We start from the raw sequence: 21,038 nt of genomic DNA on the forward strand, positions 1-21,038 counted from the left end.
AAGGTTTGCCTAAAAAACACAAATCTCCCCTAAAAAAACTTGTGTTTTGAAAAGTACAAGGGGAGGTTTGTGTCTTTTTGACAAATCTCTTGAGAGGTCCCTGGAATTTTTAAAACCTCAGGAGAGGTCTCTGGAATTTTTGAAACCTCAAAGGTAGTTATTGTCTTTTTGCCAAACCTCAGGGGAGGTTAATGCCTTTTGCCTAGATATTACAAATAAAATGTATCAATGACAATTATGTGGTGTGTAAGGTGAAATATATATAATACAATAATTGTATTAAACATATTCAATTAATATAAGTGTATTTCATAAATCATTTAAATATTAGATATTATGATATGGTTATTTTGACATAAAAGGTTGAATAGAAGTTATAATAAATATTGAAGTTCAATTTTTTGTAAATTTCAATGTTTGTATCATTTATATCCCTTGTTATTGTTACTATTTTCAAAAAAATATGATATAAGAGAAACATTTCATTTTGGGTTTTGAATCCCAAGTTTCAGTTTTAAAGAAATTCTTGTCCCATAGTCAGATTTTCAAAAAACTTTGCTAAAATTTTGATCTCAATAAGTTTTAGCTTATTCGTAGGAATTTGAACAGAAATTATATAAGATGGAAATTGATTGTTATTTCAATGTTAGAGTGGTATAATGCAGAAATTTCCACCAAAATTTGACACATGGAAATTTAAGACCATGGTTATACATATATATTGCAAGATTGGTGCTGCTACTTTGCCTTAATTCCAAATATATGGGATAGTCAGGACTGTTCCTCTTCAACTATAATATGCAGTAGTGTCAAACTTATCCAATCATGCCCATGGAGACTACTTGAGCCCATGTAAAAGGGGTTCTTGGAAGGGAGGGAGAGCTTGTGACATGCATATTCTAAATAGATCCGAATGAGAGCCAAGCTATCCTAGGAAGTTCCAGTTTGAGGGGGGGCAGGTGAAAGGGTTCTATGTGTTGGGAGGGGATCCCCAAATAGGAGGGATGGAAAAATTAGGTGGCATGTGTGTGTGTGTGTGGGCGCGTGAGAGAGAGAGAGAGAGAGAGAGAGAGAGAGGCAGACTTGTGCAGGTTGTCATCCTCCAAAGAGAAAAATTGTTGGTCCAATGCGTGGTGACAGATGGGCAGGGTGGGAGAGAAGAAAAAGGGATGTGTCACAAAGGATATGTGATGGATGCTTGAGTATTGAAAAGGTTGGGACCTAAAGGGCTTGGACATCCCCATGATGAGCTCTGATTCAAGCTCATCAAGAAAAGACTCTTTAGAAGGATGGGGATTGGTAGGAGACTTGCTACATGTCTCCTCAACCAATGTCCATATGCACTGTTAGTTTGATCCCTTGCAAGGGTGCAGATATAAGACAGTTAATAATTAGTTCATAACTGTTTGCCTGCAAGTCCAATGTTTGCCAGTTCCACAATTTAGAGCAAAATGGAAATTGTGCACATATGCATTTAGCCCCATGCAGGTGAAGTCTTTTAGATGATTTTCAAAGAGTTCCCATGCACTAAGTTTGTGAGGTCTGTAAAACTGGACCTGCCTAGAAAGTAATGTTCAAGAAAAAAGAAAGTAGTTTGCAACAATTTGGAGAAAAGAAAGCATGTGCTTGGGGTGTGTGATTTAACATTAAAAGTAAAGGATACTAAAAACTAATGAACACAATGATATCTATGGTCAGTAATTTAGTTTTGACAAAGAATCAATCTCATACCAATACAATACAGGAATTACTTAAAAAATAAGATATTGATTGAAGTAACTAAAAGAATGCTTGTAACTGTAAAAAGGAAAGAATAAAAAATGATTAAAAATATAATGATATGATTAATATGACTTCAATTCTGGTGATATCTTCATAAATAACTACTATTAATTGAGAATGGTTGTAACTGTAAAATAGAAAGAATAAAAAATGATTAAAAAAATAATAATATGATTAATATGAGTTGAACGCTGGTTATATCTTCATAAATAACCTCTATTAATTTCCAAGGCAAATGATAAAGGCATAAAAAAATGTGCATGGATGAAATTCTCTAACCACTATTAATGTACATGGTGATTGATGGAATTCTTTTGAATTCTTTAAGCTCATGGGTCTCCCCTGCATGGAGCTATGCGCACATCAGCTTCCCATTGGGCTGGAGCTCCCCGTTTTGAACTCTTATATAACAAGTTTGGACTATTTAACATCACTATCCAGCATGAGTGGGAGTATTATGAATTAGCTATGTGTGTCAGGGTAGTTCTGTAATTTCCTGCATAATTCAATATGCATTTATGTGTGGAAGGGGATGTAATTAGTTTTACTCTCTCCTTTTAACTATCGTTCTGTGTTCTGTGTGCACGTGCATCACATGCTAGTCTTCTTATACTCTTTACAGTTTGAATCACCATGAAGCACTTGCACGTTGCAAACATGAAGAATACTTCTTATTATTATGTATTTTTTACTGAACTAGGACATATGCTCCTTAATTTTCAAATATCTTTGCAGAGATGAAGCCAAATATGTTATATTAGTGGGTGTGTGTTGAAGTCTAAGCTGCACGCATTGGATGAACTTACCATTTTGTACTTGGTAGTTGTTGAGTAGGCAGGTGTCACATGCCGAATACTTAACACCTTGTGAAGGGTCGTGCAGCTCTAGTTATAGCGCTGTTGCTTAACTAAGCCACAACTATACCACAGTTTTCACAGAATGGACAAATTCTTAACCCTCAAATATGAAATTAAACAGAAGCAGTAAATGAGTATGCAAGTAGACAAGAGTCACGCGGTAAATTATAAAGCAACGCAATTCATTATTAACACCTCTTTGGACAATGTGTGTGTTTAATGAGGGAGACCATTAGGCTAAAAACATTTACAAAAGCTAGTGAGTTTTAAAATGATTGATGAACACTCACCCTCCCCTAAAGAGTACTCTATGCTATTCTAGCTCTGACACTTAGAAACATAAATACTCCCATTTTACACTAAGGCATTATCCTACAGAAAGAATAAAAATCTATAATACTTGTTAGAGTACCACTTTACCTAAATGCTTAAGCTATTAGGTTGTGGGCCAAAAATGTATATCAAGCTTTAACACTTCCCCACACATGTAGCCTGACAGCACATGAAAAGATAAACACACGAAAAATAACACCCATGATAGGGAACACAAGAATTTTTTTAAACAGCACACAATAAATGTGGGCAGCCAGACTAGAACCCAGGATCTCCTGGTAACCAACTCTAATACCATGTTAGATTACCACTTTACCTAAAAGCTGAAGCTATCAGGTTGTGGGCCAAAAATGTATATCAAGCTTGAACAATAATATTTACATGATGGTTACCCATCCAATTACACAAGACAAGCCATCACACGCAAGTATAGTGCCCGGAACAAGCTTGGCTTGTGGCAGAAGGGGATGTCATTTAAGGGAAGAAAAATCAAAAACAGGATCATGGACAGGCAAAAAGGTAGGGCCAGAGAATATCTTGAAAGATGAAGAGGTTATTTTTCAACTATAATTATGATTTGGAACTTGCATGAGAAAGAAAAGAGAAATGGCAGTCCTATGAGAAGTGATAATGGTCGTCTTCAAGGGTATCTTCGTGTGTTCATCCTAATGTGTGTGTGGACAGCGTGTAACAATGTTAGACTTTTACTTATTTTTTTATAAAAAAATTTAAAATAAAGGTTGGACTTTTAATGTTAATGGGAACATAGAACATGCCTAACACCTTAGTTGTAAGGCCTAGACTTTCTTTTCCATTTCTTCAAACACATTTCAGTCCACTTCTTAAGTGCCTCATACTTTGTCGTAGCATTCATTACACTTTCTTCAAAGAGCATATATTTCTGGAAATATTTCACCAAACTTCTCCTTTGAATGACTACATTGTATAGATTCTTGGACTCCTGCTTCTATTACAGCTAGGACACCTATAGAATTACAAAATTGAAACTTAGACTTCTCAAACGAGGACAAAACCTTTTGTATTGTCAGCATGATCTTGAATTTCAACGAAATTGTTGAAACCTCCGTCAAAATTTCCACAAATCATTTGAAATTTACCAAAATATTGAAATTTAATGAAACTTGTCAAAATTTTAAATATAGAACAAAAGTTCCTTGAAATTTAAATTAAAAGTTCAAAACACAAATTGAAATTTCTCTCGTAGGATCTTTTATTTTAACTAAATATCATCAAAAGAAGGATATTTGGCTTTCAAATTTTTTAAATTGTATGAAAAACTAAATATAGATATTAACTACAACATTTTATTTGACCTTTTATGCCTAAATTATTTATATTTGTAACAAATAATATTTAACTCATTTATGTTAATTGAATATGTTTAATATGATTATTATATAACAGTTTTTGTACCTTATACCCTTCACACCTATTCTTGATGTATTTTTGTTCTAAATCATGCATTATTTTGTCTATTAATAGTCTCTAAATCTTCATAAAAGTATTCCATGCTTTGCTACAATTTCCATCATTTTTAAAAATTGAAATCAAACCGACATCGGGACTGAAACTTTCATTAAAATATCACACTTTAGTCGAAATTGAAATTTAAGACCATGATTGTTAGTTGCAAAATTTTTTATTTTAGACATTCTTGAGGTGTCACTCTTCCTTTTAAGCATCATATTCGGAATGATTTTTGCAATTGTCTTGCTGGGATCTCTGACCAACAGTCAGTTACGCTTATTCTGATTGATGATTTGCCTAGAAACAATGGGAGAAATTAAAGTAAATGAATTCAGGAATGATAAAGTGTTAATTTCTCTGTTTTCCTAACAAATGCTTCTGAATTTTCCAATTTAGTTATCATGGCTGAATGTGGATTGGAGGCGCATTTTGAGGCGAACACAGCTACATATGAATTTGTTAGAACCATTTATAGCATTCAGGAGAGTTCTGCTTCAGGTTTTGGGTTGCAAGGACTGTATACTGCAACATCTTTTACAATCTGCATCTACGCTTCGCAAGGTATCATCTTATATTAGCCTTTTGAATACAATGAAATCAAGATTAATCCCATCGTCTAGCTAATGTGTTATTTATGTTATACAGGGTTCTAGGTATTCTCAAGCTGCTGCAGCTTTGCATGACTTTAAGTTCCTTTATAATGGGATGGAAGGGAAACACCCAACCTCATATGTTCTTGGAAGGGTAGGTATATATTTGTTCCATTATTTATTCCATATTATTTGTGGAAGAATAAGATTCCTGCTTGTTTTCAATGTTAAACTCTTCTTTAAATACAAGCATCACAGTTATTAACTTGTTATTGTTGACCATGCATGGTTATCACTTATCAGCATATTAAACCAAATGATATGGATTATTTGACATTGTCATCATCACTGCTAATGCATTGCTATTCATTTGAATGCCTAGAAGAAAGCACCAGCGGCTGTTTGGTATCATGAAAATTATTATGAAAACAAAAAGTAGAACCAATAACTCAAAATTAGAAACAAAAACTAAAAACCAAAACTAGGTTGATTATGTTTTTAAAACTAAAACAAATTAAAATTTTGATTGAACAAATAAAAAAATATTTTAATAAAAATGGAAATTATTATAGTTATTTTTACATATATATATATATATATATTATATTTCAATACTCATGTTTAGTGCTACAAGAACAATCTTCTTATACTTGATAATTGAAAAATAGTAATGTATTTAAATAATTTGTATTTTGTTTATTTTTTAGATATCTTATGGATATTTTTATTTGGATTATATTTTACATTCGCATGATCATTTTATTTTGATTTTAGTGAAAATTATAAATTATTTAATTCAAAAAAGTGAATTCTTGACAGCAAAGTATTTTGGCCATAGGTTGCCAAAACAACTAAAAACTATAAATATGGTTTTATATTTTAGAAAACAGCTGAAAATCGACAAATGGTTCTATTCCAGACTCCCTGTCCTGCTGTCTCTCCTTTATTCTCCCTTCTTTCCTCCTCTTTGTTTCTCTTTCTGATTCTGAATTATAATTACTGTCCTAAATCAACTATCGGATCAATTACTCTTTAGACCCCAAAAGAAAAAGAACCTGCCCAAAGAACCTGCCATGCCTCAGCAATGACGATTCCCAATTCTTGTCATTGTCGGCCTCCTAACACAACGTCAAGTTTCTCACCACCACATCTACTCTCATTGCTACCGGCGTCCATCCATCAAGCTTTAAGTATTCAGATTTGCAAAGGGAAGGAATTTCCGTTTCTCACAGCGCACTTTAAAAGGCTAATTTTTTATTCGATACAAGGTAAATCATGGATCAAATTCCTGGAAGTTCTTTGGCAGCAGTGGAGAAATCAATTGGATGCGGCCTTCGAGATATGTTATCAAATTCTCCCAAAAACACACAAGTAATCAAAATCCTCTTTCATATTTCATCTACTTGGACTCAAATTCCTCTTCTTTCTTATTTTACTTCTACATCTAAAGGTTTCTTTTCTTTTTGCTTCTACTTCCAAAGTTTCTTTTCTTTTCTCTTCTTTTCTTTCATTTTCTTTACTTTGTTCTTTCCTTTTTGGTTTTGTTTTCTCACCAACCAAACAGATCCCCTCTCTAAACTTCCTTTCTTTCCTTTCTTTTCCTTTCTTTTCTCCCAGACTCAACCAAATTCAAGGATTCTTGTTTCTTCAGCTTTAAAATCATGAAGAAGCAATAAAGATTTTGTGTTGAGAAATCTTGTTTCTTCAATATTCTTGGATTTTGAATCTTGAATTTAGATTGAAGAATTCTTGCAATCCCTTGTTGCTTAAATATTCTTCGATTGATTTTCGTTAGCAGCATCAAAATTTCATGCGGCAAAGGGTGCATGCTGTAGTATTTTTCAAGTGGTTGTCATTTCCTTTTTAGTTTCAGTCACCAGTGAGATCTTCTCCTCTCTTGTTATTTGTTTTCTTATTACTATTATTTAAAAATGTTCTAATAGTTGGTTAGTTGTGGAGATTTTGCGTTTATGATTTGTAGGCTTAATATATGCATTTTTGTGTTTTGGTGATTTTCATTTGCAAGTTTTAGAATATATTTTCATTTTTGTGTATTGCTGCTTTGTATCTTTAAGATGTTTGTTCAACAAAATCTGTTGTAGCAGTAAGAGAATCATTTGTATAATTGCAGCTGGAAGAAGCTAAGCTTTTGCGTGCACAAGGTCAGCATGAGATGGCCATCAACCTTGCAAAATATATCTCAAAAAATTACCCTTTGAATGAAGAAGCTTCAAATGTATATCGCTTGGTTGGGAAGTGGCTGGCAGAGAATCGATCTAGCAAGTTAGTTGTAAATTTTATTCTCAAAATGACCATATAAAAATTTATGTTGCTATATACTTGTTCAAGAAATGTTTTTACATTCTCTCATTTCTATGACTCTCATGCCCATGCAGCTCAAGAACTATTTTAGAGAAATACTTAAAACATGCTGTTTCAATTGCTGAGGATCATAAGACTACAGACAAGAATTCCATCACAAGACAGAGTCAAATGCAATTCCATCTTGCGCATTATGCAGATGCTTTATTTAGGAGTTATGAGGAAAGACTCTCCTCTAATGAATGGCAAGCAGCAATGCGATTAAGGAAACACAAGGTAGTAGTTTAAAAATAAAATGACATAATATGAAAGGAAATCGGTCAACTACAACATTTGTGTTCATTTTGCAGACAATGGAGTTGGAAGCCCTTATTAGACGACTAAAAGGTTCCACAAAGGCAAGTCTCAACTACTAATCAATTTCCTTTAATATCTCCCATGTGGTTGGAACCATTGTGGAGATGAAGTATTTGCTGAGTCTGTTAAGTACTGCAACTCAATTTTTTGCATATGGTTCTTAGGGGGAAAAGACAGACTATTCAGTTAAGATACAAGAGTTGCAAAAGCAACTTGCAATGGACAAAGAAGAGGCAGAAAGATTGCAGGTACAGTGTGAGAATAAGACTTTTGACAATCTGTTGCTTGCTTCATTGCTTCTTTTAAGTGCACATTCACCAGAGAAGGCTTAGGTACAATACAAGGTTCAGAAACTGGTAGATGTGTTGTTTACATTGTTTGCTTTTGAGTTAGATATCCCTCCATTCCTCAAAGACTGACCTAGTTTCTGTTTATGTTCAGGTGGATGAGTGCTATAAGATTAAAAGATAAATTAAGGAACGAACATATTAGATGGTTTGGGCATTTGAAACGCAGGCCAAGCAGTGCATCAGTGGGGAGGAGTTAGTTATTATTACTGGAATTAGAATTGGTAGGGGTAGACCTAAAATAACATGGAATGAAATAGTGAGGAAGGATTTAATAGCTCTTAAGCTAGATGAGGAAAATGTCCCCGATCGTGTGAATTGGAAGAAACAGATTCATGTAGCCAGCCCCACCTAGTGAGACTTAAGTTTGTTGTTGTTATTGTTGTTTTTTTTATATAAATATAAAAATTTTAGAGAATTAAATATAATATATCAAGAAAATGTTAAAATAAGTTAGTAATGCAATAAAATCAACTTTAAACCTTATAGATTATAGATGTGCAAACACAAAATAAACTTTAGAAGTTGCTGTCTTCCCAGGTGAGAAGTGCAAGCTTCTTGCAGAAGCTTTCTTGGGGATTGGAGTAGCCCTCTGTTTTCTTTTTGGAGACAGGACAAGCTTCCTAGTGAAGCCCTCCTCCCTCTAATATTTAGGTTTTAACATCTCTTTTCATTTTTTAACTTTTGTCCATTTGTACCGGGATTAAAAAAGAAAAAAATGCCCCAATCATATGTACAATTTGTTATGTTTCCTGATTGCCCCACCTGCATAGTAGCTGTGTGAAATCCGTGTCAATGACATGTCTGTCATGTTAGGTACAAGTTGAACCCAAAAATTTATATTTTCATTCCAACACATTGACACACCTACCCTCCTTGACTCACGTGTCAATGACTCATAAGATATCATTTTTAAAAATTATTTTTTATATAACCTCATTTAAGAAGGGAAGGAGTATTTGAAAAATAAGCTTGATTAGATGGACCATTGCTGCATGGCTCATAACTTGTAAAAAAATGTGCATGTATTCAAAGAGAATGCTGATTGTGCGATGGATGAAGGGATTAGTATCTCTGTGCTTCTTATTCTGTTTCCACATATATCCATATAACTTGACAAGTCCTTAAATGCCTCATCTATTATCAGAAAGGTATTCTGATTTATGTCTCCAATGAAAGTATACAATTGTGCTTTTTTCCTTTGATAGATGAATTGGTTTGATGCATGGAAATCAACATTTCCGAATCCATGAAACTATACAAGTCTATGGATTGGGAAATATTGATTTCCATCTTTCAAACCAATTCTTGTCCAGAGAGCTAGTAGATACTAATCCTATAAGTGTTTTTTTTTTTTTTTTTTTTTTCATATGAACCTCTTTTTGTATTGTAACTGACAGCTCGCTTGTTTTTGGTAAACAACTGACACCAAGCTTAAGAATATTTTATATTGTTCTTTTGGATCTAATTCAAATTACTTATGATGCCCTGCTACAATCATTCAGGATGACAGAGACAATTTCCTAAGCCTATCATTGGAGGGATATAAGCGTTGTTTGGTCTTAGGTGACAAATATGATGTACGAGTGGTACGTTCTTAACTTCTTATTTCCCAAATCTGCTGTTCAACTGAGGCAAACATATTTTGCACTAAAATAATGTTGATCCGTCCCTAGTTCTGGAACTCCAGAAGTTAGCCAGATGATAAATTTGGATTATCGGACTATAAATTAGAATTTGATAAAATGTGAAGTTCTTTCACAAACCTAAGCTTTTCAGTGTTGCATTTCATATGTTGAAGGAAAATGAAAATCAGTTGCAGGACAAATATTTTACTCCTATAGCCTCTATTATTTCTATAAAGTGAAGCCAATTACCTTAAGAAAGTTGCTTGTGTGCTTCAGGTTTTTCGGATAGTGTCCTTGTGGTTCGGCCTGTCATCCAGGCAAATTGTTGTTAATAGCATGCTTGACATAATCAATGAGGTAAAAATGTAATTTCTTATTGACAGATATTAGTTGTTCCACTTTTTGCATATTGGTCATAAAAAATACTTTTAAAAATTTAAAAAGTTTGTGAATGTGGGAGGTCATGTTTTTTTTTTTTGTTTGAACTACTTTTTCAGGTTCAATCTTACAAATTTATACCACTAGTATACCAAATTGCGTCAAGGATGGGGAGCTCAAAAGATGGTCAGGGACCACTTAATTTTCAGGTATTTGATTGCAGTGGTACTTATTCAAAAAATTGGATTTCAATTTCAATCAAAGATATTTGTCTGTGCAGTTTGCTCTTGTTTCCCTTGTGAGGAAAATGGCCATTGACCATCCATACCACACTATCTTTCAGGTATGTAAGTTGAACAATTTGACTAGCCATATGGGGCAAGATAAAATCTTTGTTGTTGCACACCAGATTTCGCAATGTGAACAAAAACATTCTGAAAATCTTATGTATAGAAAGTGAAATTTTAAATGACACTGGTCCACAGAAACCATCCCATCTAAATATTTGTAACCAGCAATGTGCATTGCTTTTCATTCATATCTTTGCTTTAAACTTTCTTTCTTTCTTTTGGGGTTATTTTGCACTAGCTTCTTGCTTTGGCAAATGGTGACCGTATCAAGGACAAGCAGCGTAGTAGAAACTCATTTGTAGTGGATATGGATAAAAAGCTTGCAGCAGAGAACCTACTAAAGGAGTTATCTTCATACCATGGAGCCACAATCAGACAGGTAATTTTTTTCATTGTTTTTACATTTTCATAATTTGATCTTTCTAAAGATTCAGTCTTTTCAAATGTTGGGAAGTTTCTAAGCGAGCAGTGGCTTCTATTTATTTTATAGATGAAACAAATGGTGGAGATTTACATCAAACTTGCTGAACTTGAAACAAAGCGAGAGGTTGGTCAAATGGTTCTCAACTTCAGATGGGTTGATTATTAATTTGATGCTTCAAATTTTGATTTTGGTTTTGAGCACTCATAACTCTACTGATTTCAAGTTACTTGTTTCCCATCATCAGCCAAAAGCTCATGCACCATTTAGTTGATGACTAGCAAACTAATTTATGTCAACAGGATACCAATAAAAGAATATTGCTTCCCAGAGAAATCCGCAGTATTCGACAACTTGAACTAGTAAGTCCAGCACTTTAAAATGCCTATTATTCTACCATAATGCTGCAGTCTTTTGGGCCCCGGGGGGGAGGGGGAGGGGGGAAGAGCTAATATCTATTGATATCAAGTCTGTGTTGAACACATGGCTTATAGAAATTTGACAATCAAAAAAACTTGACAATTAATAAATAATTAACCTATATTTTATTGCTTTACTAAATGGTAATCAGAATCCTCAATAATATGCCATGAAAAAAAGGCTGAAAATGTAGGGAACAAAAAGATGCGTAAATTCTAAGATTCAGGGGAATGTGATTGGATGTACTTTACAGTTTCAATGTAAAATATATTTATCGGTTATCAATTCTTAATTGCCTTTGTTTATGTTTCCTCACTTCTGAAAGTTTCACAAACCCTTTGGTCGGCTTCTCGGGCATTTTTTTAAATTCTTTGTGTAATCATGTAACCTCCAGGTACCTGTAGTGACATCCACCTTTCCAGTTGACCGTAGTTGTCAATATCATGAAGGCTCTTTCCCACATTTCAAGGGATTAGCAGACTCAGTGATGTATATCTTGGCAATGTGAATTATTTTTTTGAAAAGATTCTGCTAAGGTTTGCTAATTTCTCGACCAACTTTTGCATTTTTTGAGGTGAACAGGGTAATGAATGGCATAAATGCTCCTAAAGTGGTTGAATGCCAAGGTTCTGATGGCCACAAGTATCGGCAACTAGCAAAATCTGGGAACGATGACCTAAGACAAGATGCTGTATGGTCCAAAACTTTTTTTATAATATTTTGTCGTGGTGTTTCCATGTAAAGTTCCAGGACAATGTAAAATTTTGCATGATAGTGAAGTCCCAATCCACGGCATGCCAATTGGCAGTGCCAAATTTCCACCTTTTGCAACTTATATTTCTGTATTTTCCGACTATATTTTTTATTTTTTAATGATGAATCTTCGATTTCACTTTATCCTGTTTATATCACGTCATGTATGAGGAAAAAGTGCACAGTTAAAGTCATTTAACTCTTTAAGACTGGTTACTTCATGCAATTGCTGGAATTGGGACTGCATCCAGTCATTCTATCAGGACCCCACTGAGCTGGACTGACACAAGGAATGATGTTTTATGCCCTAATAGTTCTCTTTGGCTTACTTCTTTCATGCATTACAAGGAAGGCACTCCTCAAGATTCTCCCCTGTGGAGGATGCTTGGAGATTCCTCAATATATAAGTTCATATGGAATATTTCTTCTACTATTACTAGGAACTTTCTTGTCATTTACACTTATGATTGAATGCTATGCAGGTCATGGAACAATTTTTTGGTTTAGTTAATACATTCTTACAAAACCATCGAGATACATGGAAAAGGAGATTAGGAATACGTACCTACAAGGTATCTTCTCATTTTGATTGAAAGAAAGAACTACATATAGTATGAACTGCAAAACTCAATAGTTTTTGGTTTTCTATTTTACCAAGAATATATATTATCAATGTTATTACTTGGTAGAATATAGATTTCCCTTTTGCCACTATCATCAGCTTTGAGTAGCAGCCATTTGCATTTTATATCAACATCCTAACTTCCCATTATGGTTTGCATTCTACCTACTGTCTTGTGTTTGTAACTTAGCTCGAAGGAGCTTGGTCAATAACCAATAAAATGCTCATTTTTATGGATTGAATTCTGGAAAGTTCTTTTGCCCACAACACAAGAATGTAACTTCATTGTTCCCTTTCTTTTTGGGGCAGAGAGGAAGCGGGAAGGAAGGAGGAGAGAATCCAACTGTTCTTGTTATCCCATGCATTGTTCATATTTTAAATCTTCTGCCTTACCCTATGTTTTGGCATGTTTATGACACATATGGTTGGAAGATCCTTGTTTCTTGTTTCTTGTTTCTTGTTGGACTTTCAAAACTCTTAATTGACTATAGAACTAAATCCCTGCAACAATTTCCAGTTATTAATTTTTAATTTTACCCCATAACTGCAAATGTTTTGAAATGATTGTCTTTAACAAAAATGATTCTTATGAAATTTTGATACGTTTGTTTTATAACACAGGTTGTTCCTTTTACGCCAAGTGCCGGTGTCCTTGAATGGGTTGATGGCACTCTTCCCCTTGGTGAATATCTTATAGGAAGGTCAGTTTAGTGGGTGCTATCTCACAACTATGCTTTTTGTTCTGTGAAACAATTTAACTGTCTCCTTTCTTCAACTTTCAGCATGAGGAATGGAGGTGCCCACGGACGTTATGGAAAAGAAGACTGGTCATTTCTCAAATGCCGGGAACATATGACAAATGCAAGTGCAATGTGCTTCTATTATTTTTAATGATGCTATTGGATTAAAACATAATTTTATTTGTTGACATTGGCATTTGGTACTTTTTTCAATAATTCCCAGAATGCTTGGCTACCCTTGAATTACAAATGATAGAAAATATTGCCTAGGTCTACAGAGCAGCCACCGAGTCCGCCCCAGATATAATCCCCTAGAGACATCCAATGGCTAGGGCTTAAGACTTGCATATTGGAGTTCCCAGGTTCAAAGCTTGGGAGGGTGCAGGAAGGGGATCGGGATGGGCTACCCCTCCTTGTGTAGCCTTATATATATATATTGTTTGAAGGGAATATACTACTTTAGTAATTAGGTGGTATGTACGGCATATTTTTATCCTCCATATCTTTTAAATTTAAAATATAAATAGGATGATTTTGTTTTTCTTCTTTCCTCTCCTTCTTCTCTAACCTGAATTGCTGTATTTTTTTAATTAAACATTTGAGAGTCCAATGAAACAGCCTCTCTGCATGAGAGTAGAGGTAAGGCTGCGCACACTGTGACAAACCTCCCCCTACCACTGCAAACTGGGGAGCCTTGTGGCCCGAGGATACCCTTTTTCATTTAATTTCTTTTTAAGAAGAAATAACAGAGGTTGCATCTCCTTTTATACAACTGCTATTCTGTAGTCTTGGCTGCTTCTTGCATTCTGCAGTGCTTCCATTCTGCCTTCAGTTCATCCCAGGTTGCTAGTTTATGCTGCTGCAGGTCCTCTGTTGTTTTAATTGACTGGTACTGTTGTGTGCTGGTTAGCGGTGTGTTATTGGGTAGTTCTCATAGCTTCTACAAAGAGAGTTTATATTGATTCTGTTAATGTGCAAATCATGGCCATCAAATTGGTTGGATCCTCCAATTTCTTGTTCTGGTCACAACCAGTACAAGTGTATATTAACGTGAAAAGGAAGTCCTAGTATCTGCAGCATCTCCAAACATCAAGGATTATGAAGATTAGATGAAAGAGAATGATGCATTGCCTGTGTGCTTTTAGAATAGCATGGAGAGACAAAATTGTTGCAGACACAGTATTTTGTAGAACTACCAAAGCCCTATGGGATGATCTTCATGAAAGTTTCGTGAAAATTGAACCCATCTTTTTACCTGTACAAGAAGTTTCTCAAATTTAATTGAGAAGGTCCATTAGTATCATAGTAGTTTGAAGGTTATGCTGGAGGATCTACCTACTAGTTAGATGTGTCTTTGGATGATTAAGAGGCAACGAGTAGAGTTCTGGGTTGCCAAGTTTTTGTTCAGGTTGAAACCTGTTTTTCAACCTATTTGTGAGCAGATTTTTGCCGGCGAATCACTGTATGTTATAATACCACTACCTAAAAGCTTAAGCTATTAGGCTGTGGGCGAACAATGTATATCAAGCTTTAAAACACCCCTGCACGTGCAACCTGACAGCGCATGGAGAGAAACAAATGATGCGTGGTACCCATTAGAGGGAATAAGATAATTCTTAACAAACAAACAATAAACGTGGGCAACAAGACTAGAACTGAGGAACTCCTGGTAACCTGGCTCTAATACTATGTTAAATACTACTTTACGTAAAAGCATAAGCTGTTAGGTTATGGGCCGACAATATATATCAGGCCTTAACACAATCCATGAATGCAGCATATGCTATAATTTGAAGGATCATCAAAGGAAAGCTCTCAATCCTCTTGTCAAGCTCAGTATGAAACAGCTCGATATTTTTTTTCAGCACTAGATCGTGCTACAGTAGTTTGTTTCTTGCTACGCCAGGTAACAAGATAACATCCCATAAATGTACAGTATTGGTAGTAGACCTTTGATCATCAACAGGTCCATCCTAATCTGCATCAAATTCAACCTTTTCTGACTATGCACTCGTGGCATTCCATTAATGCCTGTTCAAGGCTTGTGAAGGCTTCTTTGTGAGTTTTTTGGACTTGTGGCAGCATTCATATGTTCAGTTGTAAGGCTGTGGTAGTGCTATCTCTGTCGGTGAGTTGTTCACCTCATCCGTCGCAGTGTGGCACCCAAGCAATGATTTGATGCTTCGTGAGGCTGTTTATCAATTGTTATTGAGTTTATTGGGTCTGAAACAGTGGGATTTGCTGTGCTTTTTGATTCACTGTACTAATTCCTTCCATATACCAAAATATCAAGCTGTTGGGCATCTGTTTTCGCTCCAAGATCCAATCTTTGTTGCGACAATGCACTCATGGTAATTCATTAGTTGTTGTTCGGTGTTAGTAACGGTCATTGGTGACCTTCTTGGGGCAGTGGCAGTGCTCATAAACTTTTTCTTTTTTATTTATTTATTTATTTTTTATGTGAGGCTGTGGCAGTGTTGCTTTTTTGGGGCTGCATCTGAAGTTGTTGGTGATTTGTTCATGGTAGTTTCGATGGTTCACCTCTCCAATTGTTCCAATATTGAGTGTTGCTTTCTTGGGGCTGCATATGAGTTTCTTGGTGCTATGGCAACCTTGTACTGATTTACTTGTGGCTTGTTCATGGTGGATCACCTTGTTCGTTGTTGTTACAATTGTTCCAGCAATTAATCTTATGATCATTTGTCTGAGTTTATGAATGTTGGGATGGCTTTTGCAAATTCCAAAAGTATGATTCCTTCATTAGTCACTTGTTTGAGTGGACCATGTACTGTGACTATATCAGAGGAGTATTCAAGGTATCTACAATATCAATTGTCTCAACAAGTATCTTATCACATTGCTTCTTTTGCCCAAAAAGATAGTCCTACAGTCTACATGTCATCTAATATCCTTCCTACCTACTAGTCCTTGGACTATCGATTTTGCAGCCATTGACCCTGTAACAGGTGCAACCATCTTCTTTTCTGATCAGTGATCACCAATATCCTAAAAATCTCCCTCAAGTTACCCTTGCTGATGGGTCCACTCCTTCAATCTCTCTTTCTTCTTCTTTATAGATTCCTAAATCTCCTTTCAATCTTATGTGAGTTAGTAAGTTTACGAAATCGCTAAATTGTTCTGTTATAGTCCTTCCTGATTCTGTAGTTATTCAGGATCTAAAGACGGGAAAGACAATTGGCACAAGACATGAAGCTTGTGGACTTTACTATTTTGAGTCACCTTCTCCGCCCATTGCCTGCACAGTCGCTGCTACACCACTTCAAATCCATTGTCGCCTTGGTCATTCGTCCGTAACAAGAGTTTTGTGTCTAATCTTGAGTGTGAGTCCTTTCAAATGGGAAAGCATCATCGTTTTCCCTTTGCTCCCAGGGTCAAAAAATGGGTGGTTATTTTCTTTCATGCTTGTCCATTCTAATATTTAGGGTCCTAGTTGTGTGACATCAAAGTTGGGGTTTCGGTACTTTGTTACATTTGTTGATGACTACTCTAGTATGACTTGGTTATATTCAATGAAAGATCGTTCCGAGTTGGTTGATATCTTTTGTGCTTTTTGTTCCCAAATAAAAACTCAATTTGATATGCTAATCAGGATACTTTGTAGTGATAATGCTAAGGAGTACTTTAGTACCCAATTCAGTACTTATATGACTAACTCTGGTATTAAAGCTAGTTACCAAGAGGTCTTGGGTTCTAGTCTTGTTGTCTGCATTTATTGTTTGTATTTGAAAAATATTATTGTGTTCCCTATCATGGGTGTTATTTATTGTGTGTTTATCTCTACATGTGCTGTCAGGCTGCACATGTGGGGAAGTGTTAAGTCTTGATATACATTGTTGGTCCACAACCTAATAACTTAAGCTTTTAAGTAAAGTGGTAATCTAGCATATCCCATTCTCATACCCTTACAACAACCCAAAACAAACCATGCTCCAAGTAACCATGTTCCAATAATTTCTAAAATTCCATCTTGTTTTCTAGCTTTCCAACATTTGTAAAAGAAAGTTGGAAAACATCTCTTTTTTTCCCAACTTCCAAGTTCTACATAAAATGGTGGACAAATTGAAAAGAAGATGGCATTTTTGCAACTATAGGTCCGTAGTTTTTACCTTTAGGGGGCATCTAGCTCATAGCATCAAAAATGGTCCCGTAGAATGACATCTTTGGGAATCTCATTCCTAGGAATGGTATGCTTGCCTCAAGGGAATATAGTTTGTTCGGTTTGCAGTGTAAGATTCCCATGTCAAATTTCGTTCAACATGGGAATTCTAGCAAGCATGTCAAGAAGATGACTATTATACCCTTGACATGTATATACCCAATATATGAATAATGACTATATTTTCATAAAAAAATTTACTAAGAATATTAAATGTATGTCATAAAAAACATCAACAAGAATATATTAAAAAAAAATCAACACTTAAATAATCCAATTAACCGAAATAATTGAGGTAATATGGTGTATAAATATTAATAAATAAATTATATTATTATAACTTAATAATAATATTACTTTCATTTTATTAATAATTTTTTATTTAAATATAATAATAGATTGTAATAATACTAGAATATAGGGGCATTACTGTCCAACATGCCACAAGGGCAATTTGGCCAAAAGATAAGGGTTCCCATGCGAATGGGATTCCGTGAACTTACCCATGGGGGACGATGAGAATGAGATCTCCATGTTTTGTGGGAATCTTTCGTTCCCAAGAATGTGAAGATGCCTGCTGCAAAGAATTCCCATGCCCAAACAAACTTGGGAATAAGATGCCATAGGTATCACATTCCTAGGAATGTTTAAAGATGCTGCAAACCAAACACCCCCTTAGGGAGAAATGAAAATGTTTCTCCACAACTAAACAACTCCTTAGATTTTTACTGTTAGGGAGAAATGTTTCAGTTCCTGAAAGTTACAAAATTGATCCTGAGCTAAACTACAGATTGTTAACATCATTTTTCTTCCTTCTGTGGTGTAACTATTGTGCTTTTTTTTTTTTTTTTTTTTTTCTCATAGGCGAAAGACAAGCGCAAGGCATTTGAAGAAGTCTGTGAGAACTTCAGGTTTTTTTCTCATAGAAACTTCATTCTAGACGAAGTTTAATCTTAATTCGTACGGAATGTCTTCAACTTGATTGACATCTCATGCAGACCTGTCATGCATTACTTTTTCTTGGAAAGATTTTTAATGCCAGCTAATTGGTTCGAGAAGAGACTTGCCTACACAAGAAGTGTGGCAGCTAGTTCAATGGTCAGTGAATTTTATGTACTATTGACCTAAATATTTCTTTGGCCGTAAATTTGTTTCCCTTCCTAGCATGGAATTCTAGCCTGCATTGGCTTTTGCAAAAGATCTGATTTTCCATCTGTTTTCATCAGCTATGGAGCTTTGATTCCAGTTCCCACAGCATTTCGCAACTTCTGAAAACTAATATTTTTCTGAATGGAACCTGCAAATATTTTGTTTGATAATTATTAGGGTATTTTTGTCTGCTATTGACAGGATTTTAATCAATATGTCTGAAATATCTGACTTGAGTTTAGGTAAAAGTTTTTTGTCCAAAATCTTTTTTGACAATGTAGGTTTTCTCCAAATCTAAAATTAATTTCACTCCCAGTTTGACCAATATGGATAAATAAACCTGGTTTGTCCAGTTCGCACAAGAAAAAAGGGCATGATAGAAAATATGCATTGACTTATTGTCATGAAAATTAAGTGAATAGATAAATACAATAATATGTTCATCCTGAACTAGCAACTCTGTTGCAGTTTCAGTGTGTCCAATTTTTTTAAGAAAGAGGCATTGGTGAACCATATCCTCCACATATTGAATGAACAGAAAAATAGCCTGGTTCTCCATTATTTTCATTGGAGATTTAGATTTGCCTTCCATGCTTAGCGTGTTTCTCTAGCTAATTTTCTATGTAATTTTACTTTAGATATATCATGATATTAAAATTTCAAGCTTTATATAGGCACCATCAGCTGTGGAGCCATTTTTGGTTTAAAACTAGTTCATAAATGTAAACCTTTACTGAAAAATAGTAAGTTGGAATGCCACTTGTGCAATTTCATGAGGGTACTGATGCATTTGCTTCAAGTTCAGGTGGGTTACATTGTCGGGCTTGGAGATCGGCATTCTATGAACATCCTGATTGATCAAGCAACTGCAGAAGTTGTTCATATAGATCTTGGTGTTGCCTTTGAACAAGGCCTAATGCTCAAAACACCAGAACGGGTTTCTCTATTTTAATCTTTCTCTTTTTCTGACATCCTAATTTTTCGTCTGGTAATTGATTAATCTTGTAATATGGTTCTCCCATCTTCCTTGAGTCAGGTTCCATTTAGGCTGACAAGAGACATCATAGATGGTATGGGAGTTACCGGAATGGAAGGAGTTTTCAGAAGATGCTGCGAGGAAACTCTCTATGTTATGCGAATGAATAAAGAAGCACTGTTAACCATTGTTGAAGTAAGATTATTGAACAATTCTCCTTGACATAACCCAAAAGTCAAAGCTTTCAATTTTCTGATGGGAGGTGAATGTTTTCTGCAGGTTTTCATCCATGATCCATTGTATAAGTGGGCTCTATCCCCTCTGAAGGCATTGCAGCGTCAAAAGGTTTTTGAATTACTTCCCCAATTCCTTGGTCCTATTCATACATAGTTTTGTGACTAGTGGAAACTACTGCCTCTCAGGATGAAGGATAAAAAATGATCACCTTTTTTTCTCTCTTTAAATAGGAAATAGACGAGGACTTTGAGACGAGCTTAGAAGACTCACAAGATGAATATGAAGGTAACAAGGATGCTACACGTGCACTGATGCGCGTTAAGCAAAAATTAGACGGATATGAAGAGGGGGAAATGAGAAGTGTTCATGGACAGGTATTTCTCCAGCATTAATCCACTGGAAGCAAGATCATATGGTTCAGTGGCACCCAAATGAACATCTAATCATTTATTTTATAAACTTAGAAGCTGTGTAAATTCACACCACCAGTGGCTTGTAATCAGAATCTCATATTATTTTTAATTGATGTAGGTTCAACAGCTCATACAAGATGCAATTGATCCGGACCGGTTGTGTCAAATGTTTCCTGGATGGGGAGCTTGGTTGTGATACAATTGCTCCTGTCCCAGCTCCTTTGGCACCCAATTCATGTTGTATAGGCGGATTTTTGTTTTGCATTTTCGCTCTTATGTAGATTAACTGAGGCTATGTATTGGGTGTAGTTGTTATCTCCCTGTATATATTGGTGCTCTTTTATGTATACAGGCCCATATAAAGAGGGAAGCCCTCGCTCAATTAGCATTCATCTGTAATTGCATTTATTCTCCTACTTCAATCTTTGTGCTTGGGCCATGTTAATTACAACGGAGTTCGAAAACTATTTCTAAACTCTCTTCCAGACTAGGGTTACCTACCTCTACACATGCTTTTTTGGAAAGTTCCCTTTGAACGAAAGACTTTGTTTGAAAAAGGAAAAACAGAAACAATGAGAAGAGAAATACTTTCTTTTTATGTTAAGATTTAAAAAAATATATATATATGTTTAAACATAATTAAAAATTATGAAAATCGGTAGTTATTGACACATAATATTCATTAATTCATGATAAAC

At 35.1% G+C, this 21,038-nt stretch overlaps 1 protein-coding gene across 1 annotated transcript in view; it reads left to right on the forward strand.

Annotated features, from left to right (window-relative positions):
* The window catches only part of LOC131146626 (serine/threonine-protein kinase ATM), a 188,686-nt gene extending 167,932 nt beyond the window's left edge, over positions 1-20,754 (forward strand). The window contains exons 55-79 of the mRNA XM_058096335.1: positions 4,857-5,021; positions 5,106-5,204; positions 7,182-7,333; positions 7,447-7,648; positions 7,723-7,770; positions 7,894-7,977; positions 9,582-9,665; positions 9,981-10,061; positions 10,202-10,291; positions 10,363-10,425; positions 10,671-10,811; positions 10,923-10,979; positions 11,156-11,215; positions 11,668-11,762; positions 11,856-11,964; positions 12,509-12,598; positions 13,270-13,349; positions 13,431-13,509; positions 18,430-18,476; positions 18,564-18,663; positions 19,520-19,651; positions 19,751-19,885; positions 19,970-20,035; positions 20,158-20,301; positions 20,459-20,754. Coding sequence (XP_057952318.1) covers positions 4,857-5,021; positions 5,106-5,204; positions 7,182-7,333; positions 7,447-7,648; positions 7,723-7,770; positions 7,894-7,977; positions 9,582-9,665; positions 9,981-10,061; positions 10,202-10,291; positions 10,363-10,425; positions 10,671-10,811; positions 10,923-10,979; positions 11,156-11,215; positions 11,668-11,762; positions 11,856-11,964; positions 12,509-12,598; positions 13,270-13,349; positions 13,431-13,509; positions 18,430-18,476; positions 18,564-18,663; positions 19,520-19,651; positions 19,751-19,885; positions 19,970-20,035; positions 20,158-20,301; positions 20,459-20,536 — 2,481 coding nt within the window. The 3' untranslated portion in view covers positions 20,537-20,754. The remainder of the gene's footprint in view (positions 1-4,856; positions 5,022-5,105; positions 5,205-7,181; positions 7,334-7,446; positions 7,649-7,722; positions 7,771-7,893; positions 7,978-9,581; positions 9,666-9,980; positions 10,062-10,201; positions 10,292-10,362; positions 10,426-10,670; positions 10,812-10,922; positions 10,980-11,155; positions 11,216-11,667; positions 11,763-11,855; positions 11,965-12,508; positions 12,599-13,269; positions 13,350-13,430; positions 13,510-18,429; positions 18,477-18,563; positions 18,664-19,519; positions 19,652-19,750; positions 19,886-19,969; positions 20,036-20,157; positions 20,302-20,458) is intronic.
* The last annotated feature ends 284 nt before the right edge of the window (positions 20,755-21,038 follow it).

This window comes from Malania oleifera, chromosome 13 (genome assembly GCF_029873635.1).
Source record: "Malania oleifera isolate guangnan ecotype guangnan chromosome 13, ASM2987363v1, whole genome shotgun sequence".
NCBI classification, from domain to species: domain Eukaryota; kingdom Viridiplantae; phylum Streptophyta; class Magnoliopsida; order Santalales; family Ximeniaceae; genus Malania; species Malania oleifera.